Raw genomic sequence first — 19,719 nt, 5'->3', positions numbered from 1 at the left:
ACAGAGCCCAGAGACCCCAAAACCCAGAGAGCCGGAACCTAGAGACCCCAAATCCTACAGAACCGGAGCCCAGAGACCCCAAATCCTACAGAACCAGAGCCCAGAGACCCCAGATCCTGCAGAGCCGGAGCCCAGAGACCCTGAAACCCAGAGAGCCAGAGCCCAGAGACCCTGAAACCCGGAGCTCACAGACCCTAAAACCAGAGAGCCAGAGCACAGACACCCCAAAACCTGCACAGCTGGAGCACAGACATCCCAAAACCTAGAAAGTCAGAGCCCAGAGACCATAAATCCTGCAGAGCCAGAGAGCAGAGACCATAAATCCTGCAGAACCAGAGCCCAGAGACCTGAAAACCAGAGAGCCAGAGCCCAGAGACCCCAAAACCTGCACAGCCGGAGCCCAGAGACCCTAAAAACCGGAGCCCAGCAGAGACCCCAAAACCAGAAAGCCGGAGCCCAGAGACCCTAAAACCTGCACAGCCGGAGCTCAGAGACCCCAAAATCCAGAGCTCAGAGACCCCGAAACCAGAGAGCCAGAAACCAGATACCCCAAATCCTGCAGAGCCAGAGCCCAGAGACCCCAAAACCTGCACAGCCAGAGGTCAGAGACTCCAAATCCTGCAGAGTCGGAGCCCAGAGACCCTAAAACCCTGAGAGCCAGAGCCCAGAGACCCCAAAAACTGGAGAACCAGAGACCCCAAAACTGGAGAGCTGGAGCCCAGAGACCCCAAATCCTGAAGAGCCGGAGAACAGACACCCCAAAACCTGCACAGCCAGAGCCCAGAGACCCCAAAAGCAGGAGAACCGGAGCCCAGAGACCCTGAAACCCGGAGAACCAGAGACCTGAAACCCAGAGAGTCGGAGCCCAGAGACCCCAAAACCCAGAAAGTCGGAGCCCAGAGACCCCAAAACCCAGAAAGTCGGAGCCCAGAGACCCCAAAACCCAGAGAGTCGGAGCCCAGAGTTGCTGAGAGCTGCAGCCGGGACAGCAGAGCCCTGAAACCCCGGGAGCTCTGAAACCTGGGAGCCCCCAGGAGCCCCAGCCCAGGCCGGGGGGCAGGAGCCACATCCAGCCCCGTGTGCAGAGGGAGGGGCCCTCACCCCGGCACGAGCAGTGGGTGAGTACCTGGGAGCCCCAGAATCCATGGGGTTCCCTTCATTTCCCCCTCCCCTTCCCCCTTTACCCTTCCCTGTCTGACGGGAGTGGGGCAGGGGAGGGGATGGTCCCACCTGGGACAGGGAGGAGCAGAAGCTTTCCCACCTTTTCCCACCTTTCCCCACCTTTCCCCACCTTTCCCCACCTTTTCCCACCTTTTCCCACCTTTCCCCACCTTTTCCCACCTTTTCCTACCTTTCCCCACCTTTTCCTACCTTTCCTCACCTTTCCTACCTTTTCCCACCTTTCCCCACCTTTTCCCACCTTTCCCCACCTTTTCCCACCTTTTCCCACCTTTTCCAGCCTCGGGAGGAGGAAGGAGCTGCCGCAGGACTTTGGGGTGTTCCCCCAGATCCCTGGGGCAGGTGAAGCCACCTGGGGGATGAATCCAGAGCTCACCCCCCCCCCGTGACTCCTGTCACCTGCTGAAGAAGTGTCCCCAACAGTTTGGGTCCCCTCAGGGATCACCAGGGGCTTAGGGGGGCAGCCAGGTGTCACCTGGAGATTTGGGGACCCTCTGTGGGCTCCAGAGAGGTGATTTCACCTGGCCCATCCTGGGATTTTAGGGTTTCGAAGGGGCTGAGAGGGGGTGAGAGGAAGCCCAGAACCCCAACTCCCCCCGGGGACCCCCAGGTTGGTGACAGCCCCTCGTTGTCCCCCGTGCAGCATGTGGCAGGTGTGACCCTGCCCACCTGTGCCAGGCCACCATGGAGCCGTGCCCGGGGCAGCCCCAGGAGGCCCTGCTGACGGTCAACGAGCAGGTACGGCCCCCCAAAACGGGCTGGGACCCCAAAACGGGCTGGGACCCCAAAATGGGCTGGGAGCCCAAAACGGGCTGGGAGCCCAAAATGGGCTGGGACCCCAAAATGGGCTGGGAGCCCAAAACGGGCTGGGAGCCCAAAACCGGACTGGGCTGGGACCCTAAAACTGGGATGGGACCCTAAAACTGGGCTGGGCTGGGACCCCAAAACCGGGCCGGGGCTGGGACCCCAAAACCAAGCTGGGAGCCCAAAACGGGCTGGGAGCCCAAAACGGGCGGGGCTGGGACCCCAAAACTGGATTGGGCTGGGACCCTAAAACCAGGCTGGGACCCCAAAACCGGCCCGGGCTGGGACCCTAAAACCGGATTGGGCTGGGACCCCAAAACTGGATTGGGCTGGGACCCCAAAACGGGCTGGGACCCCAAAACGGCCTGGGAGCCCAAAACCGGACTGGGCTGGGACCCCAAAACCGGGCTGGGACCTCAAAACCGGATTGGGCTGGGACCCCAAAACCGGCCCGGGCTGGGACCCCAAAACCGGGCCGGGGCTGGGACCCCAAAACCAGACTGGGACCCCAAAACCAGGCTGGGGTGGGACCCCTAAACCGGGCCAGGAGTGGGACCCCAAAACCGGCCAGGGGGGTAGGACCTGCACCCCAAAACCAGGCTGGGGAGGGATCCCAAAACTGGGCTGGAGAAGGGGACCCCGAAACCGGCCGAGGTGGGACCTCAAATCCAGGCTGGGGTGGGACCCCAAAACCGGCCATGGGGTGGGACCCCAAAACCGGGCCGGGGGTGTGACCCCCGCTGTGTGCCCTGGGGATGGGCTGGACACCTGCAGGAGATCTGGGGGGGCTCACCCCCAAATGGGCTGGAAAACCTGCAGGAGATTTGGGGGGGGCTCACCTGGCCCTGCGCTGCACCTGTGGGGCTGGGGGGACGCTGCAGTGGGATTTTGGGGTGGTGTTAGTTCGGGGTGCTGTGGGTGGGGTGATGCAGGTGGGGGGGTACTCGCTGTGTTTTGGGGTGCTGCAGGTTTGGGGTGCTTCAGGTTTTGGGGTGCTGCAGGTTTGGGGTGCAGCTCGATGGGTTCATACAGGCTCAGGTGGAACAGCCAGGTTTAATAAATCATTAATTAATCCTCAGTTTAAAAAAGGATGATAGAGACAAGGACCACAGAGCAAAGGTGTGAAAAACACACTCACTGTCCTGTGAAAATTTAAAAGTTTTATAAAGGACGATAGGAGACAAGGAGAACAGAGCAAAGGTGTGAAAAACACGGTCAGTCTCACGTGAACATTTAAAAAGTTTTATAAAGGACAGTAGTGGACAAGGACCACAGATCAAAAGTTATGTGAAAAACACGGTCACTCTCTTGTGAAAATGTAAATTATAGAAAGTTTTATAAAGGATGATAGGACACAAGGAGAACAGAACAAAGGTGTGAAAATCACGGTCAGTGTCCTGTGAACATGTCAAAAGTTTAATAAAAGACAATAGGAGACAAGGACCACAGAGCAAAGGTTACGTGAAAAACACAGTCACTCTCTTGTGAAAATGTAAATTATATAAAGTTTTATAAAGGATGATAGGAGACAAGGAGAACAGAGCAAAGGTTATGTGAAAAACACGTTCACACTCAAGTGAAAATTTAAAAGTTTTATAAAGGATGATAAGAGATAAGGACCATAGAGCAAAGGTTATGCGAAAAACACGTTCACTCTCACGTGAAAATGTAAAAGTTTTATAAAGGACAGTAGTAGACAAGGACCACAGATCAAAAGTTGCATGAAAAACACGGTCACTCTCTTGTGAAAATGTAAATTATAAAAAGTTTTATAAAGGATGATAGGAGATAAGGACCATAGAGCAAAGGTTATGTGACAAATACATTCACTCTCATGTGAAAATTTAAAAGTTATAGTTAAATTTATATAAAATTTAAAAGTTAAAGTTTATAAAGGATGATAAGAGATAAGGACCACAGAGCAAAGGTTATGTGAAAAACACGTTCACTCTCACGTGAAAATGTAAAAGTTTTATAAAGGACAGTAGTAGACAAGGACCACAGATCAAAAGTTATGTGAAAAGCATGGTCACTCTCTTGTGAAAATGTAAATTATAGAAAGTTTTATAAAGGATGATAGGAGATAAGGACCATAGAGCAAAGGTTATGTGACAAATACATTCACTCTCATGTGAAAATTTAAAAGTTATAGTTAAATTTATAGAAAATTTAAAAGTTAAAGTTTATAAAGGATGATAAGAGATAAGGACCATAGAGCAAAGGTGTGAAAAACACGTTCACACTCAGGTGAAAATTTAAAAGTTTTATAAAGGACAGTAGTAGACAAGGACCACAGATCAAAAGTTGCATGAAAAACATGGTCTTGTGAAAAAAACTCTCTTGTGAAAATGTAAATTATAGAAAGTTTTATAAAGGATGATAGGAGACAAGGAGAACAGAGCAAAGGTGTGAAAAACACGATCACTTTCTTGTGAAAATGTAGAATTTAATAAAGAACAATAGGAGACAAGGACTGTAGAGCACAGGTCAGGTGACAAACACGTTCACTCTCCTGTGAAAATGTAAGAAGTTTAATAAAGGACAGCAGGGGACAAGGAGCACAGGACAAGGGTTATCATGGCATCAGCCGAGCCCACGCTGTTATCTTCAGGGATACCCCTTAAACACCTTTTCCCTTACATCATCGCTTTGCAGTCATAGCCCTTATGCATATGCATGAACTAGTTTGCATATTCAATGACCTGTTTTGCATGGCCCCTCCTCAGGGCCGCCTTTTTAGAGCCGGCTGTTTCTTGTCTTGATTTTGGCTCCTTCTCTTTATCAACTCCGGTTTTTGGGCCTGGCCCTCACAGCCTTCAGAGGCGAGTGCTGTGAAAAACGCCAATCACTTGGTTTTAAAAGTTTTAAAAGTTTAATGATAATAAAAGGGTTATAAAAATAGCAATATAATTAGAGTAACAACAATTTGGACAATTAGGATTAGGGAAATATGAGACAATAAAAACAAAGAGTTACAGATGTCCCGATGCCTTTTTCTGGGCAAAATAAGCCCAAAAAAGGACCCACGTTAACAGAGGATTAACCCTTAAAAGCAACAGCCTCTTGCATATTCATACAGCTCATCCATGATGCATAAATTCCATTCAAACACAGGATTCTGGCTGGGCAGTGTCAGCTTCTTCCTCTGAATCCTGACGGTGTCTTCAGGGCTGAGCAAGGCAGGAATGTGAAAAACGCCAGTCACTTATTTTTAAAGTTTTAAAAGTTTAAGAGTAATGAAATGGTTATAAAAATAGTAATGAAATTAGAGTAATAATAATTTGGACAATTGGGATTAGGGAAATATGAGACAATAAAAACAAAGAGTTACAGATGTCCCGATGCCTTTTTCTGGGCAAAATAAGCCCAAAAAAGGACCCACGATAACAGAGGATTAACCCTTAAAAGCAACAGCCTGTTGCATATTCATACACCTCATCCATGATGCATAAATTCCATTCAAACTCAGGATTCTGGCTGAGCAGTGTCAGCTTCTTCCTCTGAATCCTGACGGTGTCTTCAGGGCTGAGCGAGGTGGGAATGTGAAAAACGCCAATCACTTGTTTTTAAAATTTTAAAAGTTTAAGAGTAATGAAATGGTTATAAAAATAGTAATGAAATTAGAGTAATAAAAATTTGGACAATTGGGATCAGGGAAATATGAGACAATAAAAACAAAGAGTTACAGACAGTCCAGGTACCTTTTCTGGGCAAAATAATCCCGAAAAAGGACCCACGATAACAGAGGATTAACCCTTAAAAACAACGGCCTGTTGCATATTCATACACCTCATGCATGATGCATAAATTCCATTCAAACACAGGATTCTGTCTGGGCAGTGTCAGCTTCTTCCTCTGAATCCTGACGGCTCTGCAGGGCTGAGCAAGGTTGGAAGAAGTTCATTTCTCCTGATAATGGAGCAATAAATTCTCTTTCTCTGAAAGATTCAGGTGTCCTGTGGCTGCTATCTTGGTGGGAGTACCTCATTCCTCTCTTTAAAAAAATATCCCACATACATAGTTCCTATTTTAACTAAAAAATACCCCACATACATAGTTCCTATTTTAACTACAAAAGTGTCGGGTCGGCGGAGGAAAAGCAGCACACAATATGCGTGATCAGCAAATCCCAAAGTTTATTGAAAGCTCACACATATTTATATTGGTGTTAATGAAGCTTATACATATTGCAAAGCTGAGCTCATTATTGGTTAAAGCACACTTAGATCAACCACACCTACTTCTATGCTCTAATGATTATTTTGTTTCTATGTTTACATTCCTGTGGCTATTCTACCTAGGCTATCTTCATTTTTCTGGCAAAAGATTCTCTCCCCCATCTTCCTGTTGCAGCAAGGTCACCATGACTGTTGTCAGTGATTGGACACTGACCACTTAATCCCCACCTTGTCTCCTTGAAATTCATCCAAGGGTATCGTGTCAAAGTGGCCTTTCTCAGCCAGCCAATTATCCACAAAGCTCTCCACACAAAAGGTACCTTTTAACTACAAAACTACATTTACCATCCTGTTAAAATGTTAGTACAGCACTACTAAACAATACAACATAATACATACAGAAAACATCTGTGCAGAGCCGTGTGATATTCTCACTTCTCACAGTGCTGAGGGTTGGCAGATCTGCACAGGTGTGCTCATTGTGTGTGCTCATTGTGTGTCCTCATGTGCACAGGTGTGTTCATTGTGTGTGCTCACGTGCACAGCTGTGCTCATTGTGTGTCCTCATGTGCACAGGTGTGTTCATTGTGTGTCACAGGTGTGTTCATTGTGTCCTCATCTGCACAGGTGTGTTCATTGTGTGTCCTCATGTGCACAGGTGTGTTCATTGTGTGTCCTCATCTGCACAGGTGTGCTCACTGTGTGTCCCCATGTGCACAGGTGTGCCCATTGCATGTCCTCACGTGCACAGGTGTGCTCATTGTGTGTCCTCACATGCACAGGTGTGCTCATTGTGTGTGCTCAATGTGTGTCCTCATCTGCACAGGTGTGTTCATTGTGTATCCTCACGTGCACAGGTGTGTTCATTGTGTGTCCTCACGTGCACAGGTGTGCTCATTGTGTGTCCCCATGTGCACAGGTGTGTTCATTGTGTGTCACAGGTGTGCTCATTGTGTATCCTCACGTGCACAGGTGTGTTCATTGTGTGTCCTCACGTGCACAGGTGTGCTCATTGTGTGTCCCCATGTGCACAGGTGTGCTCATTGTGTGTCCCCATGTGCACAGGTGTGTTCATTGTGTGTCCCCACGTGCACAGGTGTGTTCATTGTGTGTCCTCACGTGCACAGGTGTGCTCATTGTGTGTGCTCATTGTGTGTCCCCATGTGCACAGGTGTGCTCATTGTGTGTCCTCACGTGCACAGGTGTGCTCATTGTGTGTCCCCATGTGCACAGGTGTGTTCATTGCGTGTCCCCACGTGCACAGGTGTGTTCATTGTGTGTGCTCATGTGCACAGGTGTGCTCATTGTGTGTCCTCATGTTCACAGGTGTGTTCATTGTGTGTGCATTGGGTGTTATCCCATCCCAACGTGCATTTTAACACAATCCCACTGATATTGTACAGTGCAGTATCAGTATTGCACTGCTGTGTCTAAGCTTTATTAGCAACAGAAATAAAAATGATGTCTTCATAACAAAGTTATTTTAACATCCCACATATAAAATCCATTTTAATATTTGCAAAAAGCCAATATTATAATGTGTATCTCTATCAGCTATTGCACTGAGCTTAATTAGCAACAGAGACACAAACTATATCTTACAACAAAGTTACTTTAACATATATAGAATCCATTTTAATATTTGCAAAAAGCCAATAATACAATGTTTATCTATATCAGATATTGCACTGAGCTTATGTAACACCAAAAATACAAACTATATCTTTATAGCAAAGTTACTTTAACACCACACATATAAAATCCATTTTAATATTTGCAAAAAACCAATATTATAGTGTGTGTCTATATCACCTATTTCACTGAGCTTAATTAGCAACAGAAACACAAATTATATAGCAAAATTACTTTAACACCACATATATACAAAATCCATATTTGCAAAATGCCAATATTATTGTATGTATCAGCTATTGCACTGAGCTCAATTAGCAACAGAAAAACAAAGTATATCTTTATAGACAAGTTACTTTAATACATATAAAATCCATTTAATATTTGCAAAAAGTCAGTATTATAATATGTATCTGTATCAGCTGTTGCACTAAGATTAATTAGCAACAGAAATACAAACTATATCTTTATAGCAAAGTCACTTTAACACCACACACATAAAATCCATTTTAATATTTGCAAAATGCCAATATTATAATGTGTATATATATCAGCTACTACACTGAGCTTAATTAACAGTAGAAACACAAACTATATCTTTATACCAAAGTTACTTTAACAGAGACTCCAAAACCTGCACAGCCCCTTATAAAATCCATTTAATATTTGCAAAAAGTCAGTATTATAATATGTATATATATCAGCTATTGCACTGAGCTTAATTAACAAATACAAACTATATCTTTATAACAAAGTTCCTTTAACACCACACATATAAAATCCATTTAATATTTGCAAAATGCCAATATTATAATGTGTATCTATATCAGCTATTGCACTAAGATTAATTAGCAACAGAAACACAAACTATATCTTTATAGACAAGTTACTTTAATACATATAAAATCCATTTAATATTTGCAAAATGCCAATATTGTAATGTGTATCTCTATCAGCTATTGCACTGAGTTTAATTAACAAATACAAACTATATATTTATAGCAAAGTTATTTTAACACGTATACAATCAATTTTAATATTTGCAAAATGCCAATATTATAATGTGTATATATATCAGCTACTGCACTGAGCTTAATTAACAGTAGAAACACAAACTATATCTTTATACCAAAGTTACTTTAACAGAGACTCCAAAACCTGCACAGCCCCTTATAAAATCCATTTAATATTTGCAAAAAGTCAGTATTATAATATGTATATCTATCAGCTATTGCACTGAGCTTAATTAACAACAGAAACACAAACTATATCTTTATAGCAATGTTACTTTAACATATATAAAATCCATTTAATATTTGCAAAAAGGCAATATTATAATATGTATATATATCAGCTATTGCACTGAGCTTAATTAGCAACAGAAATACAAATTACATCTCTATAGTAAAGTTACTTTAACACCACACCCATTAAACCTATTTTAATGTTTGCAAAATGCCTATATTATAATGTGTAACTATATCAGCTGTTGCACTGAGCTTAATTAGCAACAGAAATACAAATTACATCTCTATAGCAAAGTTACTTTAACACATATAGAATCCATTTTAATATTTGCAAAATGCCAATATTATAATATGTATCTATATCAGCTATTGCACTGAGCTTAACACCAGAAATACAAACTATATAACAAAGTTACTTTAACATCACACACATAAAATCCATTTAAATATTTGCAAAATGCCAATATTATAATGTGTATCTCTATCAGCTATTGCACTGAGCTTAATTAGCAACAGAAACACAAACTATATCTTTATAGACAAGTTACTTTAACACATATAGAATCCATTTTAACATTTGCAAAATGCCAATATTATAATGTGTATCTATATCAGCTACTGCACTAAGCTTAATTAACAGTAGAAATACAAACTATATCTTTATAACAGACTTATTTTAACACATATAAAATCCCTTTTAATACTTGCAAAAAGCCAATATTATAAGGTGTAACTATATCAGCTGTTGCACTGAGCTTAATTAGCAACAGAAATACAAATTACATCTCTATAGCAAAGTTACTTTAACACATATAGAATCCATTTTAATATTTGCAAAATGCCAATATTATAATATGTATCTATATCAGCTATTTCACTGAGCTTAACACCAGAAATACAAACTATATAACAAAGTTACTTTAACACCACTCATACAAAATCCATTTTAATATTTGCAAAAAGCCCATATTATAGTGTGTGTCTATACTGGGTGGAGCTGATTTTCGCCCAGGGGAGAGGAGGAGGGAGAGCAGGCAGGGAAGAGGGTGGGAGATGCCCCAGGGCTGCAGGAGTCCCTAAAAACACGAACCAGGGAGCAATGACAATCCCATTCCCACTGACCCTGAGCCCCAAAGACAGGAAAACTGAGAGCCTGGGGTCCATCCTTGGAACATTGATAATTCAGGGCTTTTCCCCATTGTTTCTTTCATCTTTCAATGTCCAATTTCATTTATCAGCAAACCTAAAGTTTATTTGGAAAAGCAAATCTCTTTTTCCATTCATCAATCAGTGGAATCCTTTTTAATTTTAAAATTCTTCAGCTGGCTCTGCACATACTCACCCCACCACACACTTCCAAAACTTTTCACCATTTCTACATTTTAGCCAACAAAAAAATTCGTGCCCGTTGGCTATAAATTGCAAAATTATTTTAATTACCAGTTTATCCTCTATTGGTTATTGATTTCTCTTCTTGTGCTGTTTCATTTCCATTTTCAGTCTCTTTATTGCCCTTTTCCCAGCCAGGGAGAGTTCCAGTATAGTCATGGACTGCTTCTTTATCTCTGGGCTCTGCAGAATGTCCTTGTGCTCCATAAATCCTGCATTCCTCACGTCCAATTCCAGCAAAAACATCTCCCTGTCCCAGGCTTTGTTTATTGAAAACCATCGAGGTTTTTCAGCACAGCTCCGAGTCTGAGCCACTTCCCCAAACTGGGCTCCCAAAATGGCATTTGGTGACAAACCTTGCCAAGGGCTGGCTGCACTGCTGGGGATTCGTGGAAAAGTTAATTAAAGCAATAATTAGGATGGTTAATAGGAAACTTTTATCATTTCCAATGCAAGTTTGTGAGTGGTTCAGGAAGGGTTGGGTGTGCCAGGAAAATTAATCCACAAACACCAGAGGTTTGTGTGCAGAAAGGAGCCAGAGGAGTCCTTTTGCTTTATTGCAATAAAGGCAGAGGCCATGGGGCATTCCCTGGGATCTCTCAGATTTTTGGAGGATGCAGCCTCCTTTTTATCCCAATTTCCCTCTCTTTTTCCCCATTTCTGAGGTGCTTGAGAGGTTCAGACTCCCCAGAACACCTGATACCAGAGATTCCCCTCTAATGTATAACCCTGCCCTTTAATTTTGAATTCTTAGGGAATTTAAGGAGTTTTCCCCATTTCTGAGGTACTTGGGAGGTTCAGACTCCACAAAAAACCTGATACCAGAGATTCCCCTCTAATGTATAACCCTGCCCTTTAATTTTGAATTTTTAGGGAATTTAGGGAGTTTTCCCCATTTCTGAGGTGCTTGAGAGGTTCAGACTTCCCAGAACCCCTGATACCAGAGATTCCCCTCTAATGTATAACCCTCCCTTTTCATTTTTAATTCTTATGGAATTTAGGGGTTTTCCCCGTTGTTTCTTTCATCTTTCAATATCCAATTTCATTTATCAGGAAACCTAAAGTTTATTTGTAAAAGTTTATTTTATCTTTTTCCATTCATCAATCAGTGGAATCCTCCCCATTGTTTCTTTTATCTCTCAGTTTTATCCCCCAGCAGACCCGGAGCTGGTTTGGAAACACAAATCCCTCATTGCTCTCAGGTGGGAGCAGGGAACAGATTTCCTTGTGTTTGATCCCTGTTCCCTCTGCAGTCCTGTCTGGGATGGGCCCCTGGGACATTTCCTTGTGTTTTTCCAAGTTCATTTCATTCCCTTGTCCATAACTCTGAAAACTCAGAAAAATCACCCCAAATCTAAAGCCTTCCAAGGCAAAACTGATACAAATTCCTGCAACTGGATGGTTCCAAACATTCATTAATGTTTGTACCAACTCCCGGGTTTAATTTGGTTCAATTCTCTGATTTTTAATTAGTTGAGACAAATTTATACATAAGATAAATGTACATTTAACCTAAGAGAAAAATAAAAGCTTTTTCCACACCATTCTTTTTATTTCCAGTAAAAAAAGACAAATCAACTTAGCAAAAAAACCCCCCAAACTGACAGCAGATTAAATAGTCTGCTCTAGATAATTCTAGCAATATTTAGTTGCCCAACAAGCTGCACACAATAAAAATTACTAAAATTATTAAATTGATAATAGAGGCAGTTTTTTTGGGGACAGTTAAAAGTCTCATTGGTCTCAAACAGCTCAATCAGGTCCTAGAAAAGGGAAAATTCAGCCCAGGTTATTGAAAAGCAGGAAAAGGAAATATCACCTGAGGGCTGATGGAATTTCCAGTTCATTTTCTGCTCTGGCAGCTGCAGGGTGAAATTCTGGCATTGCTGGAGTGGCCACCCCAAATCCTGGGGTAACTTGGGAGCTTTCCCATCAAAGCCAGTGCCCTCCCACTCAGAACTGGTCAAACTGGTCAGTCCTGGTGGGTCTGGGAGGGTGAGACCCCCCAGTGCCCAAGGAGCTGTGGAAATCTTGTCCTTTCCCTTCAGGAATTGTGAATTTCCCTCTTTTTGTGCTGCCCTTCCCCAGCACTGCCCTCCTGTGCCAGGTCTGTCCTGCAGGAATTGCAGCCCCACCACCCCAGGGGGGTCAGGAATGGTCAGAGCCAGAGGGGAAAAGACCTTGGTGACAGGGGACAGTGAGCCCTGGGTGACCCTCGGGTGCCACCCTCAGTGAACACTGAATGACCCTCAGGGTGCCACCCTCAGTGAGCCCTGGGTGACCCTCGGGGTGCCATCCTCAGTGAGGGACAGTGGGCACTGAGTGACCCTTGGGGTGCCACCCTCAGGGAGGGGACAGTGAGCCCTGGGTGACCCTCGGGGTGCCACCCTCAGTGAGGGGACAGTGAGCCCTGGGTGACCCTCGGGGTGCCACCCTCAGTGAGGGGAGAGTGGGCACTGAGTGACCCTCGGGTGCCACCTTCACTGAGGGGACAGTGAGCCCTGGGTGACCCTCGGGGTGCCACCTTCACTGAGGGGACAATGGGCACTGAGTGACCCTTGGGGTGCCACCCTCAGTCCCCACCCAGGGTCAGTGTCACCTCCCTGAGGGTCAGCTGGGCTTGGCGCCAGAGGGAACCCCACAGAGACCTGGGTGACACCAGGGACCCCAACACCAGCACTGACCCCACTGACCACTGACCACTGACCCCATCTGAGACCCTCAATGACCACTGACCCCTTCTGAGACCCTCACTGACCTCACTGACCACTGACCACTGCACCCCATCTGAGACCCTCAATGACCACTGACCCCTTCTGAGACCCTCACTGACCACTGCACCCCACCCCAGGGACCCTCACTGACCACTGACCACATCTGTGTGACCCTCACTGACCATTGACCACTGACCACTGACCACTGCACCCATCTGAGACCCTCACTGACCTCACTGACCACTGACCACATCCAAGGGACCCTCACTGACCACTGCAGCCCACCTGAGGGACCCTCACTGACCACTGACCACATGCAAGGGACCCTCGCTGACCACTGACCACTTGTGTTAAAATTTTAGAAGTTTAATGAATGAGTTTAGAAGTTTCATGAGTTTAGTAATGAAAATAGTAATAAAAATTAGGACAATAAGAATTTGGACAATCAAAGTTAGGACAATAAAAGACAATAAAAAGCAAAGAATTGTGGATGTCCAGGTGCTTTGCACTGTGCCCCAAAGCACCCCTTGCTACCAAAGGATTAACCCTCAAAAGCAATAACCCAATAACCTATAGCATATTCATAGGTCTCATGCATGATTCAAACATTCCTTTCACACCAGGGTGTTTCTGCTTCATTTTAGCTTCCCCCCCATCTTGTAAATCAGCCTTGGTTCCTCGCAGTCTGAGCTGTCCTGATAAGGAGCAATAATTCGTGTGTGGGGATTTTGGTGTCTGTGCTGTTATCTCTATCCAGATAGGACAATGTGAAGAATTCCTTGATTATCTTTTCCATTCCTTGAGCTAGTTGCAAAAAGTATCTTACATTACATATTTTCTATTTTAATATTATGCTATAGCTTAAAACCTGTGTTTACTACACTACTTAAAAGAGATGAATACAGCATAACTTTCCAACATAACATATATAATAATCATTTTAATATTTGCATATTTATTATTATATTATTATTATATAATATATTATATTATTATAATTTGCATTTTTCACAATAACTGTATCAGCTATTTCACTACTGTGTCTAAGTTTAGTTAACAACAGAAAAAGGTTAATATTTAATATTATATTAATATATTAGTACAATTATATTAATATATAACTTTAATATACATATAGCATTAATCTTAAAATTTGTATAAAGCTGATATAATATGTATTTAGAAGGGAAGGGAAGGGAAGGGAAGGGAAGGGAAGGGAAGGGAAGGGAAGGGAAGGGAAGGGAAGGGAAGGGAAGGGAAGAAGGAAGGAACACCCAGGAACTTCCTGGGGGAAGTTTTGCCCCCTCTGATGTAACACCGGGATCACCCCCAGTTCTTGGGGAGGGCCCAGAAATGAGTCTGGGGGCACTTTGGGGGCTCTGCTGCTTCTGGCCCTGCTGGGACCCCCCACTCCAAATGAGGGGCTGGGCCAGTGGGGACATCCTGGGACTGGGGATGTCCTTTGGGACTGGGGATGTCCCTGGGACTGGGAATGTCCTTTGGGACTGGGAATGTCCTTTGGGACTGGGGATGTCCTTTGGGACTGGGGATGTCCCTGGGACTGGGAATGTCCCTCAGGACTGGGGATGTCCCAGAGATTGGGAATGTCCTTTGGGACTGGGAATGTCCCTGGTGCTGGGAATGTCCCAGAGATTGGGAATGTCCTTTGGGACTGGGAATGTCCCTGGTGCTGGGAATGTCCCTCAGGACTGGGGATGTCCTTTGGGACTGGGAATGTCCCAGAGATTGGGAGTGTCCTTTGAAACTGGGGAAGCCCCTGGGACTGGGAGTGTCCTTTGGGACTGGGAACATCCCTCAGGACTGAGAATGTCCTTTGAAACCGGGGATGTCCCTGGGACTGGGGATGTCCCTGGGACTGGGGATGTCCTTTGGGACTGGGAATGTCCCAGAGAGTGGGAATGTCTCTGGGACTGGGAATGTCCTTTGGGACTGGGAATGTCCTTTGGGACTGGGAATGTCCTTTGGGACTGGGAACATTCCTGGGACTGGGAATGTCCCTCAGGACTGGGGATGTCCCTGGGACTGGGAATGTCCTTTGGGACTGGGGATGTTCCTGGGACTGGGAATGTCCTTTGGGACTGGGAACATCCCTGGGACTGGGCACGTCCCTCAGGACTGGGAATGTCCCAGAGATTGGGAATGTCCTTTGAAACCGGAGATGTCCCTGGGACTGGGAACATCCCTCAGGACTGGGAATGTCCTTTGGGACGGGGCCCGTCCCAGGGCCCGGGGGTGGGTGTGTGTGCGGCGCTGTGGCCGCCGTGCAGGGCAGGAGCCGCTGATAGCAGCAGCTCTGGCGGCCGGGATAAGGAGCCGGCTCCCTCCCGCCCGGGCTGCTCCTCTCGGCTCAGAGCCCGGCGATGCCTCCCCCGCTCCCGGCCATGGCAGCGGGCTTCGGGTCCCTCACCGTGTGCGTTCCTGTCCCTGCCACGCTCCTGCAGGTGCGGGGGCACGGCCCGGGGGGCTGCGGGTGTGCAGCAGGAGCTCTATAGGTTTGGGGTGATTTAGGTTTGGGGTGCCGGTTCTGTTTCGGGGGTGCTGGTTCTGTTTTGGGGGTGCCGGCTCTGTTTGGGGGTGCTGGTTCTGTTTTGGGGTGCCGGTTCTGTTCAGGGGGTGCCGGTTCTGTTTGGGGGTGCCGGTTCTGTTCAGGGGGTGCCGGTTCTGTGTGGGGGTGCCGGCGCTGTTCAGGAGGTGCTGGTTCTGTTTGGGGGAGCTGGTTCTGTTTTCGGGGTGTTGCAGGTGTGGAGGTTTTGCTGTAGGTATCGGGGTGCTTTAGGTTTGAGGGTGCCGGGTCTGTTTTGGGGTGCTCGTTCTGTTCAGGGCGTGCCCGTTCTGTTTGGGGGTGCTGTAAGTTTGGGGGTGCTTTAGGTTTGGGGGTGCTGGTTCTGTTCGAAGGTGCTGCAGCTGTGGAGGTTTTGCTGTAGGTTTGGGGGTGCCGGTTCTGGTTTGGGGTGCCGGTTCTGTCTGGGGGTGTTGCAGCTGTGGAGGTTTTGCTGTAGGTTTGGGGGTGCCCGTTCTGGTTTGGGGGTGCCGGTTCTGGTTTGGGGGTGCCGGTTCTGGTTTGGGGTGCCGGTTCTGTCTGGGGGTGCTGCAGCTGTGGAGGTTTTCTGTAGGTTTGGGGGTGCTGCAGGTAACGGCGTGCTTTAGGTGTGGGGGTGCTGTGAATTTGGGGGTGCCACGGGCAGCGTTTCACCTGCCCCAGGTGTCAGCCGGGGGTGCCCCTGGAGTTGGGGTGCTGCCAGCAAAGCTCTGAGGTGTTGGGGGGCTGGGACTCCCCCACCCGTTCCTCGCTCCTCTGGGGTCCAAGTGGGCTCTGCACCCAAAAACCAGGGAGGCAGGGGGGCCCCGGGGGCACGGCCGGGGGTGACGCACCCGGAGCTAATTTTGGGGTTCGTTTGCAGGTTATTGTCATGTCCAGCCACGAGACCATCCGGGTGCTGGAGGTGGGGGTGGATGGGGACCCCAAAACGGCCGGGGAGGGAGCGGGGGGGTCCCCGGCGCAGGGGGGTCCCCCAGGTGTGGAGGACGCTCCCGCCAGCGCCCCGAGCTCGTCCGGCGGGGAGGCGGCAGGTGAGAGACCCCCCCTTCCCTTCCCTTCCCTTCCCTTCCCTTCCCTTCCCTTCCCTTCCCTTCCCTTCCCTTCCCTTCCCTTCCCTTCCCTTCCCTTCCCTTCCCTTCCCTTCCCTTCCCTTCCCTTCCCTTCCCTTCCCTTCCCGGGACCATTCCCGGTTCCCCCCGAGTCTCCCATTCCCGGGATCGTTCCGGTTCCCCAGGTCTCCCCTGGATCGTTCCCCCCGGGTCTCTCCTTCCGGGATCATTCCCGGTTCCCCCCGAGTCTCTCCCATTCCCGGGATCATTCTCGGTTCCCCTGGGTCTCCCATTCCCCGGATCGTTCCGGTTCCCCCCGGTCTCCCCTGGATCCTTCCCCCTGAGTCTCCCATTCCCGGGATCATTCCCGGCGGTTCCCTCAGGTCTCCCCTGGATCGTTCCCCCGGGTCTCCCATTCCCGGGATCGTTCCCGGCAGTTCCCCGGGTCTCCCCTGGATCGTTACCCCCGAGTCTCTCCCATTCCCGGGATCATTCCCGGTTCCCCCGGGTCTCCCATTCCCCGGATCGTTCCGGTTCCCCCCGGTCTCCCCTGGATCGTTCCCCCCGAGTCTCTCCCATTCCCGGGATCGTTCCCAGCAGTTCCCCGTGATTTATTACAAATATGGATTTTGATCTAGTACCGATATCCAACTGTGACGGACAAAAACTCTCTGACAGTTTAGAGTTAGAAAGTGGATGTTTATTGTGGGATAACTCCCAAATACACACTGCAATTTACAGGTGATTACAGAGTCCTTTTGTTTATACAAGTATAGAATACCCAAAATACAAACACTTATTGATAATTTTGATACATCCCAATCCCAATATAGATATTGATCTAGCACCAATATCCAAAAACTCTCTAAGAGTTTGGAGTTAGAAAGTGGATATTTATTGTGGGATAACTCCCAAATACACACTGCAATTTAAAGATGATCACAGAGTCCTTTTATCTATACAAATATTGAACACCCAAAATAAAAATGTATATTCATAACTTTGGTACATCCCATTCCCAATATGGATATTGATCACTGGATTTTGATATCCAAAATCTATGGATTTTGATATCCATAGACGTCAATTCAATACAAGTATTGAATACCCAAAATACAAACACTCATTCATAACTTTGGTACATCCCACTCCCAACATGGATATTGATCTGGTACCAATATCCAAAAACTCTCTAAGAGTTTGGAGTTAGAAAGTGGATGTTTATTGTGGGATAACTGCCAAATACACACTGCAATTTACAGGTGATTACAGAGTCCTTTTATCTATACAAGTACTGAATACCCCACATATAAATGCATATTCATAACTTTGGTACATCCCATTCCCCTCTTCCTATGGTAATTAGTTCAAAAGCCATTAAGCATGTGCAGTTTGTCCCTTGAAATGGGGTCCCTTTCATGGGGAGGGGTCCCAAAATGAGGAAGTAAATGAAGTCTTCCTCGTTCTGACCTTTCTACCCTTTCAATGCAAATCTGACAAATGAACCCTTGGTAGAACTCCCATTCCCCGTCTTCAATTGGTTTCAGAACAGAGGAGCCCTACAATTGTCTGATGTTCCTAAAAGCCATTTATCAGTTTCTATATTCTTCATTAGAAACCCAGCTAACCAAACATTGTGCTGACAAGCAATCAATTATTAAACTACGAACTCTTAACTTCATCAAGGCCTACCCATTTATTTTCATTAGCTCCAATTAAGCTTCTCTCTAACTAAAATCTTAGCTCCTCTAAAATCTCCAAATTCCTTAAAGTTTATGTCTCACCCGGGTCTCTCCCATTCCCGGGATCGTTCCCGGTTCCCCCCGGGTCTCTCCTATTCCCGGGATCGTTCCCAGCAGTTCCTCCCGCGTCTTTCCCTCCTGGGATCGTTCCCGGTGCCTCCCGCGTCTTTCCCTCCTGGGATCGTTCCCGGTGCCTCTCGGGTCTCTCCTTCCCGGGATCGTTCCCGGTTCCCCTGGGTCTTTTCCTCCTGGGATCATTCCCGGTACCCCCTGGGTCTCGCATTCCTGGGATCATTCCCCGTGGCCCCCGCCTCGTGTCTCTCCCATCCCGGGATCGTTGCCAGCAGTTCCCTGGGTCTCTCCTTCCCTGGATCGTTCCCCCTGTGTCTCTCCCATCCCGGGATCGTTGCCAGCAGTTCCCTGGGTCTCTCCTTCCCTGGATCGTTCCCCCCGGGTCTCTCCCTCCCGGGATCGTTCCCAGCAGTTCCCTGGGTCTCTCCTTCCCTGGATCGTTCCCCCCGGGTCTCTCCCTCCCGGGATCGTTCCGGACGGTTCTCCTGGGTCTCTCCCTCCGGGATCATTCCCGGTTCCATCCCTGGGAGCCAAGGCCGTGTCTGGCTTGTGTCACCTGGGCTGTGGGTCCTCCCCCCGGCCGCTCTCGTTTTGGGCAGATCCCGCTTTATTCCTCGCTGCTTGCTGGCCAGCGCCCCAAATCCGGCAGGACACGCTCCTGTCCGCTGTCCCCTGTCCCATCCTCTCTCCTGCCGGGGCAGGAGGAAGCCGCCCCCGGGGGATGGTGGCTGTCACCGCCCTGGTCTCACTGCGGCTGGCCCGGGTCCCTGCCCCTCCTGCGTCCCGTCCCCGGGCTCTGAGCGCACCTGAGGACACCTGGGGGAGGCTGTGCAGAGTTTGGGCGTCTCCCTCTCACCCGCACCTGTTCTCCCCCAGGGAAAGCCAAGGCAGCATCGCCCACGCCGGTGGCCTCGAGCCCCGCCCCGAGCCAGCCCGGCGTGACACACCTGGCCGTGCAGGCCACGCCACAGGTAACTGTCCCCCGGGGCTGCGGGGCCAGGGGGGACCCCGGGGAGGGGGCCAGGTAAGGGGGAGCCCTTTTGTCCCCCCGCGCAGACCTGGGCGGGAAGGGAGGCCCCGGGTGCCCCTTGTGTCCCTATGGAGAAGGGGTTCTGAGCTAGGGGGGTCCCCGAGGTAAAGGGGATCCCCTCTC

The 19,719-nt window shown here is 47.7% G+C and overlaps 1 protein-coding gene across 3 annotated transcripts in view; it reads left to right on the top strand.

Annotated features, from left to right (window-relative positions):
- The first annotated feature begins 978 nt into the window (after positions 1-978).
- The window catches only part of POU6F1 (POU class 6 homeobox 1), a 32,158-nt gene continuing 13,417 nt past the window's right edge, over positions 979-19,719 (top strand). For all 3 annotated transcript variants that reach the window (XM_054649059.2, XM_077192599.1, XM_077192600.1), the window contains exons 1-4: positions 979-1,118; positions 1,823-1,917; positions 16,566-16,734; positions 19,443-19,537. In XM_054649059.2, the coding sequence (XP_054505034.2) occupies positions 1,864-1,917; positions 16,566-16,734; positions 19,443-19,537 (318 nt within the window). In that variant the 5' untranslated portion in view covers positions 979-1,118; positions 1,823-1,863. The remainder of the gene's footprint in view (positions 1,119-1,822; positions 1,918-16,565; positions 16,735-19,442; positions 19,538-19,719) is intronic.

This window comes from Agelaius phoeniceus, chromosome 35, assembly GCF_051311805.1.
Source record: "Agelaius phoeniceus isolate bAgePho1 chromosome 35, bAgePho1.hap1, whole genome shotgun sequence".
Classification (NCBI taxonomy): domain Eukaryota; kingdom Metazoa; phylum Chordata; class Aves; order Passeriformes; family Icteridae; genus Agelaius; species Agelaius phoeniceus.
Note: the sequence above shows the minus strand (reverse complement) of the source record. Positions and strands in the feature narration are given on the sequence as shown.